The sequence below is a fragment of the Anguilla anguilla genome, chromosome 1 (genome assembly GCF_013347855.1).
Source record: "Anguilla anguilla isolate fAngAng1 chromosome 1, fAngAng1.pri, whole genome shotgun sequence".
NCBI classification, from domain to species: domain Eukaryota; kingdom Metazoa; phylum Chordata; class Actinopteri; order Anguilliformes; family Anguillidae; genus Anguilla; species Anguilla anguilla.
The window spans coordinates 77,389,113-77,396,800 of record NC_049201.1 but is presented as its reverse complement, the minus strand read 5'-3'; the positions used below and the strand labels follow the sequence as shown (position 1 = coordinate 77,396,800).

Sequence of the window (7,688 nt, the reverse complement as noted above, 5' to 3'; positions counted from 1 at the left end):
GGCACGAGATGCGTATTTTTTAAACAGTGAAGCAATTGAACAGATTATGTTCATAGGAATTTGCAACTGGAACACTGATTTTACTCGCAATGGTTACTGACAACGGGTCCGCCCTCCTAATTTTTTCATGAATAAATTATACGTCAGGGTTGTTATCCATATTCTCACGTGAAGGCAGTCAAACTTACGGGCAGATATGCAGAGAGTAATGGCGTAAATAACTGTGTGTGTGTGCGTGTGTGTGTGTGTGTGTGAGAGAGAGAGAGAGGGGGGGGGGGTGGAGAGATACTGCACATTTATTCAAGCAAAAAAATAAAATCAGGAAGAATTAATTATGAATACAAACGATGCTCGATCGTTTGTCCCCCTTTTGTTCCAGTTGACGGTATAGCAGGAAAACAAATTCTTTAAAACAAATCTTTTGCCGTGAACACATAGTTTAATGTTGATGTAAAAATAAAAGGACTCTGCATAAACACTTAGTGATTCAGCTATAAAAAAAATTAACACTTATGAGACGGGAAGCTAATAAAACTATACTACCCTATAGAGAATTTATTTGTGTATATATTTATGGAGTGTACTTTTCACAGTCAAAAAAAAAATCCAAACGTACGCTTGTCTATGGCATTTTATATCTAAATAAACACGAAATAGATCTCAAACTAAGAAAATTGTTGGTGAACATCATTTCAGCTGTTAAAAATGTGGCAAGCGAAAATAAGAGGGGACGAGACAGCTTTCACTTCGCCTATAAACGGGAGGCTTTGATTGGTCCAGGGTTGGCCCTACCCAGCCGGCTCATTGGTGGAAATCATCGCCACTCTCCAACCTTCGAACGCTAAACTCACTTGAGTAAATAAAATTACTGCACTTTTTCCTCGCGCAGTACCGTAAGGCAAGGCAACGAGAGAATGCGTCTTTGTTAGCGTCTCCGGCAAAGTCCGTTGAGGGAATACTACTTAAGATAAAGCTGAAGAACAAATATGTACGTTGGACGTGCGGAAAGAGAGAGAAAATAATTCAAGAGCGGTTCATATAGCCATCATTGCTTGCTGACTTCATAATCAGATAAGGAACTAACTCACTGGCGACTACCACCGTACATTTGTGCTTGTTGCCGAAGAACAGAAGGACGCCAAAAAAAGAACTAAACTTCTTATGTATGAAAGCAACGTGCCTTTTATACAGTGCGCGAAAGACTGCCTGGGCGATTACACCTGGAACATTTTAAAAATAAACGTGAACGGAAGTTGTTGAATAGCATATCTGTCTTGCGTGCGCCACGGAGACAAGGAAGACTTTGACAAAAAGTTCGTTCAAGGAGCGAGCACAGACACACGAACGCTGGTGCGACTGCAGCGACGAGGCACAGGCGCAAGCGTCTGAACGACTTCTTTTTTAAATTTAAAAAAAAAAAACTTACTGTTAGAAAAATGGATTATATAGGCCTATAGTTTGATTTACACAGAAGACTGACTTTTCAACTCCACGCGCCTCTCGAAATTTGGCAGTGCGATTCCGATAACTTTGAGACTTTGTATTCGTTTGAACCGATACAGCGAATGACTTGTGATCTTTTCGCATTTTAAATATTTGAATTTGGATAACATTTGCAGTGAAGGCACATCATCACGTGCAGAATCGAAAGTATATCCTATTTGCATAGGCAAGCAGACGACAGAAAAACCGCTGCGAAAAAAGAGGTCGGAGCTTGCGGTTTTTTTCTGTACTTAGTCGTGCAGTTAGAAAAAAAAAGTGAGCAGGGTGATGTTTCTAAGGCTGGTACATTCTGAACTGTAAGTGTGGCGCACAGGCATCTGTGAGCATCGTTCTTATCGCTTCGTTTTTTGACTCCGTACACGCGAGTGCGAAGGTTGCGTGCGCATTTGGCTGGGGGGCGAAGGACTGTGGAGCAGTGAATTCATCAGTGCTGCGCGCGCTCTAGGCTGCTTCCAATCACGGAAGAACTACCGGACTTGTCGCCTGTACTTACAAAATCGGTCCGAGTGGACGGCTGAAGAAAACTAAACTAAAAAAAAGATACTTGGAGTAGCGAACTGTTCTCTTTACAAGTGGAAGAACTAATTAAACTCCATCTGATCAGTGCTGATCCGGCCGTTGTGATGCATATTCCCGTAGACCCGACCACTACGAGACGGTTTACGCCGCCTTCGACGTCGTTCCCCTGCAACAAGATTGGAGACGGGACTGGGCCCATGGGCACCCCTGGACCGGTGAGGACGCGGCCAGAAGCCAGGTCCGTGGTGGACGTTCTCGCCGACCACGCCGGCGAACTTGTTCGGACGGACAGTCCCAACTTTCTCTGTTCGGTCCTACCTTCGCATTGGAGATGCAACAAAACGCTTCCCGTAGCTTTTAAGGTAAGACATGTCTTGTAGCTTTCTTGGGTGGTGAATATATATATTTCCATCACCAGTTTAATATAGGCTATTATAGTTTAATATATATTATATTAAACTGAATGTATTAAATGGGAAATGTATTGTGTGTATATATATATATATATATATATATATATATATATATATATACACAAACAGAATTATCAATGCAAACGTTTTCATACGAAATAATTAGAACACGCAGCCTACAGTGTAGCCTAACTGTCACGGGCTGCGTCGTACTGCTTAAAGCGTGAATAGTCAATTGAATGAGCTAATCGTGGGGATGACACAAAGTTTCATACGTACTTTATGAGATATTTTGGAAAGTGCAAATAGAGTGCAATAGAATACAACACCGAGGCTTGAGTTGCAACCAAACCAGATTGCAGTTCTGCTCACAGCCGTGCGGTCCTTTCGTTTCAAAGTTGTTTCAGTGCATTTTATTGCGGCTGCTTGCATGGTGTCGGTCAGAAACCATTTTTTAAAAATATGACTAAAAATATTAAGATGTGATGAACTTGTTTGTTTTATGACAAACGTTTTTGTTTTTTAATTAATTGTTTTTTATCTAAATTATTGTTTTAGGGTTTCAAAATTTTTCGGCTGTCACTTCCTTATTTTTAAGGACGAATATATAATTAAACTGAATTTATTAAAGGGGAAATGTAATTTTTGTTTTTATAAACTACGCTTCACTGATAGTGATGGTGCAAATAATAACAATAACTCCGACTCAAAGTCAGTTTTCTAAAACCTGAAGTGCACGAATGCTTCTCATTGTTCCGTTAGCAAAAAAAGAGATAATATTTAATGCCATTTCTAACGAATAAAGGTAATATTAATGTCTATTTAAATATATCAAATCTATTTAGATCCAGGTTTAAATATGATTTTGATGCCACAGGCCCGCATAAAAGAGGGTGTAACGTGCCAATGACTGACGGTGGGGGTGGGGTGTGGGGGGTCCGGGTTTAAATTAATCGAATGAGCCTTTTTTGTGGGAAGCGGTATTGGTCAGAGAGGCTGAATATTTGGTATGTGGGTAAAGTCAACTAAAATAATTTCGTTGCGGTTTTCTCAATGGAGATGGTCATATTGCGCTCGGCAGCTTTAATTCTCAGACGGAATCTCTCCTAGGCGACCTTTATCGTGTCCAGACAAGCTCATTTAGAGACTGATTTTTCATATGGTGGAAATTTACTGAGAGCCGTGACACTAATGTACTACTTAAACAAGCGTTTGGTGTGCATCATGTTAATTTGTAATCTATTGTTATCTCACATATTTGATTGAACATAATAATATGAGGTTTATATCGAAGATACACATTTGAGTAAGACGGCGTGACATTTTCTCAGTTATTGTTTTATCTTTGTTGGATGGATGTATTTGTGGGAATTGAAGTTGAAATACATTTCCAAGAAGAATGGTTGTCCTTGTATAGTTGATAAAAATCAATCTTCTTGTGCAACAAATCATTCATGTTTGCTTTTTAATTAAGTTAAATCTGAATTCCCCTTCACGTCCCCTGATATTTCGTTTCTTTACCAAATATCAGAAGCAAATATACAAATAAAAATGTCAGCGGCATATTAATACTCAGCGAATCATCACTGTATATCTTTCATATGTTATTGTTATTATGATTATTATAATTCTGATTATTATTGTTGTTGTTTTTGTTGCTACTAGTTATATTATCCGTTGCCATATTGATGTGTTGTTTCGCCTGACTGATGGTAACTACGGGAACTTGACGGTTTTGCGCACCTGCATTACACGGGCACATTTCATCTGGGATTCTTCTGGCAGGTGGTCGCTCTCGGCGACGTTCCCGACGGGACGCTGGTGACCGTGATGGCCGGAAACGACGAGAACTATTCGGCGGAGCTGAGGAACGCGTCCGCCGTGATGAAAAATCAAGTCGCCCGATTCAACGACTTGAGGTTCGTGGGCAGGAGCGGAAGAGGTGCGTAAATACAACCCAAACCGCTCTCCTCTATGTGCGGTAACACGATGAAGAGATACGGCCCAAAGTAGAAAAAAAGAGTTCAGTAAGCAATGTATGTCCTCTTATCCCTCAAGAAATATTTTTAGATGTCTACAATGTTGCCACCATAAATATACCTCGTGTCCCCTCAATGTAGAATCTGCATATTCAACAAGTCACACAACACCAGTGTATAAATTCAATATGCAAACGTTAAGGGAAAGGTCTTGCAACGGCGGCAACAGAAAATGACGTATACAGCTAAAGGTGATCTGTCAGCTCTGTGGATTTTTAATACTTTAATAACGGACTGCGCTACCGGTCTGCGCCCTTCCAGACGTGTTTTGCCGTTTGCAGGCGAGGGAAACCTTACTTCGACTGAAGTGAAGCTCATTGCGGTTCATATTTCTGCAAGACACAAAACAAAAAGGACATTTTCGACAAGCCCCACAAGACGCTTGTTCATCATAGTTGTGCTGCACGTGACTCCGCAACTATTGTGCGACAGCTATCAATCATATATAAATTAACAGTAATGCATTTATTTTTTTACTGTTCCGGTAAACAAACAGGTGGTGGACAATAACATCGAGTGTTTAATGAGAACCATTACATGTAGAACATTCGCCGTATTTAATAACGTCAAACTGCCGTTGTCTTTTATCAAATAAGGCTCTGCAACAATGGGGACGCTTAATTGCTTGGATCATTTAAATATAGGGCAGACAGAAATTATGTAAATCGAGTTTACACACCTTTAAAAAATTCCTTGGTCACATAGTTGAGATTCTTTCGGCTTTCTCTCTCTCTCTTCCGTTTTTGGCCCCTATCCTTGCCTAGTGTGTGTTTCTTGCGTTACACTTAAATAGTTGCAGGCTGATGAAAGAAAGCCTCTCCTCTCTGAATTAAAAGTAGGCTACCTGGCGTTTGTGTCTTCGTTCGTTCCAGTCGTAGACGCATCCTCTTCCTTCGATTATTATTATTATTATTATTATTATATTTTTTGTAGAGATTATTTTTGTATCAGAGCTGTCATTCAGCACTGGGAATAGGCAAGGTTATGTTCGTATGGTCTGGATACTCATGCTGCTGGCGCGTGCAGCTCTCAGTAATAAAAAAAAATCTTCTTTTTTTTTGCCTGCGAAAACAGTCGCTGCCCTGCTGACATCAGCCTCGTTAAATAATAAACAACCCATATCTGCTGCGTGGAGTCCCCTGGTCGTACATTGGCGGTTAATCTCTGCCACGATGGCTCCTATCGCAAGCGGGAGGTCTTCCTGCGTTTCTGATTCTTTTGATGCATCGTTTTCGATCAGATACCGGTCTCCAAATTCCTTCAGATGCGTGAATAGGCTGTTTATTCACGGGCTTCATAAGTATCACTGTTCCGGCATCCCGGCATTCCCCCCGTTCAGCTTGTTTTCCTGTGAAGCGGTCATGAAATAATTACGCAGTTTGCCGTCATCCAGTTTTTTTTTTTTTTTTTTTTTAATCTTTATTGTTTATTGTGAGGCACTTCCTGATAATTTGTTTGTATTCATTTAGCATCAGCCCTTATCCAGATTTACTGTGCGAGAGAAAGATCATTCGCCTGATTAAAATGAACAGTAGAGTGCCGGATCTGGTTAGCAACACAGTGGATGTGCTTGCAGCATCTCTGAAGCAGGGAAAATCCTGAAGTTTTCATCAGTAGAAGCAGGGCATGTAGTGAGGCCTAAACAAGAAAAATATACTACCAAAAAAAAGTACAACCTGAGTTAATGCAGATATAAACTATAAACCAAAAAAAAAACAAAAAAACAATAGATTGGTTTGTTGTTTTATTGATGGATCGATCGATAGCTTAATGTATTAATAGATTGATGGATTGATAGATTGATAGATCAAATGATTGATTGATAGACTGATGTGTAAATAGATTGATGGATTAGTGGATGGATAGATTGATGTATTGACAGATTTATGAATTAATAGATGGGTAGATTGATATATTATTAGATTAATAGATGGATAGATTGATATACTTGATAGATTGATGTATCAATGGATGGATAAATTGAAGAATTGATAGACTGATGTATTAACAGATGGATAGATTGATAGACTGATGGACTGACGGACTGACGGACTGGTTTTTTTCCCCCTCCATGCAGGAAAGAGCTTCACTCTCACCATCACGGTCTTCACCAGTCCCACCCAGGTGGCCACGTACCACCGGGCCATCAAGGTGACCGTGGACGGGCCGAGGGAACCCAGACGTGAGTACCCGGGACTGCCCCGCCCCTGATTCTGATTGGTCGAGACGAGGAGGGCACCGCCCGCTCGCCTTCGAGTGTGTTTCTGTGCTGCGCCATCCTAAATTCAAATACGGGTGTATGAGAGATCCACCCCCCCCCCCCATCCACCCCCCCGCCGGCCTTACCCGTTCAAACTACCATGCGGTTACTGTGAGGGGGTGAGATGGGTGGTGGTGGGGGGGGGGGGTCGGCTTGGGTCACTGCATTAACAACCGAAAAAAAAAAAACAGAAGAAAGGAATTCAAGGACAGTAAAAAAAAAACGAAGAATGGCAGGGAGAAGATGATGGCGGTGGCGAGGTAAGACACACAACAACAAAAACATTCCCTGCCGGAGAGCGGGCTTTGATGAGTTCCATCTGGCACGCTCTTTCATTCAAGAAAAAAAAAAAACAAAAACAAAAAACAGAAGAGCGCTTTTCTCCGGCCCGGTGCTGGGGTCCCCAAGCAGGGCTCCGGAGGCGCACATGACAGCGTGAGTCGGCTATTTTTACGGCAGCGAGGCGGTTTTTGGGCAGGGGGGGGGGCGCGGGGGGGGAGGGGGGGGGGGGGGGGGGGCGGTGTGTGGGCCGGGTGCGGGTGGAGGGACCTATTTTTGAGATCGGGAGACTCAAACAAGGGGAACCGATTATAGAGTTTTTTTTTTTTTTGTGTGTGTGTTTTTTTACTCTATATCGTCCGAAAGGGGCGCCTGAGTCACCCTCGGACCGGCGGCGGGGCGGGATAGCGGCGTGCCGCGTCCGTGGCGACGGGATGCTGCCGGAGCCTTCGGCCAGAGGGCGGGGGAGGGATGGGGCGGGGGGGGGGGGCAGGGGAGGGGGTTGAGAGATTGATCGGCTACTGGAGACCGCAGGGTGGAAGGGTGGGGGGGGGGGGGGGGGGAGGAGTGGTGCTGCAGAGTGAGGGATCACTAATGTGCATTAAGGACCAGGTTTTGCCCACCGCATCAGTGTGTGTGCGTGTGTGTGTGTGTGTGTGTGTGTGTGCGGCGGTG

General features: G+C 42.8%; 1 protein-coding gene across 1 annotated transcript in view; it reads left to right on the top strand.

Moving 5' to 3' along the window:
- The first annotated feature begins 859 nt into the window (after positions 1-859).
- runx3 (RUNX family transcription factor 3) overlaps positions 860-7,688 on the top strand; it is a 44,244-nt gene continuing 37,415 nt past the window's right edge. Inside the window, exons 1-3 of the mRNA XM_035382131.1 lie at positions 860-2,384; positions 4,221-4,377; positions 6,552-6,656. Coding sequence (XP_035238022.1) covers positions 2,127-2,384; positions 4,221-4,377; positions 6,552-6,656 — 520 coding nt within the window. The 5' untranslated portion in view covers positions 860-2,126. The remainder of the gene's footprint in view (positions 2,385-4,220; positions 4,378-6,551; positions 6,657-7,688) is intronic.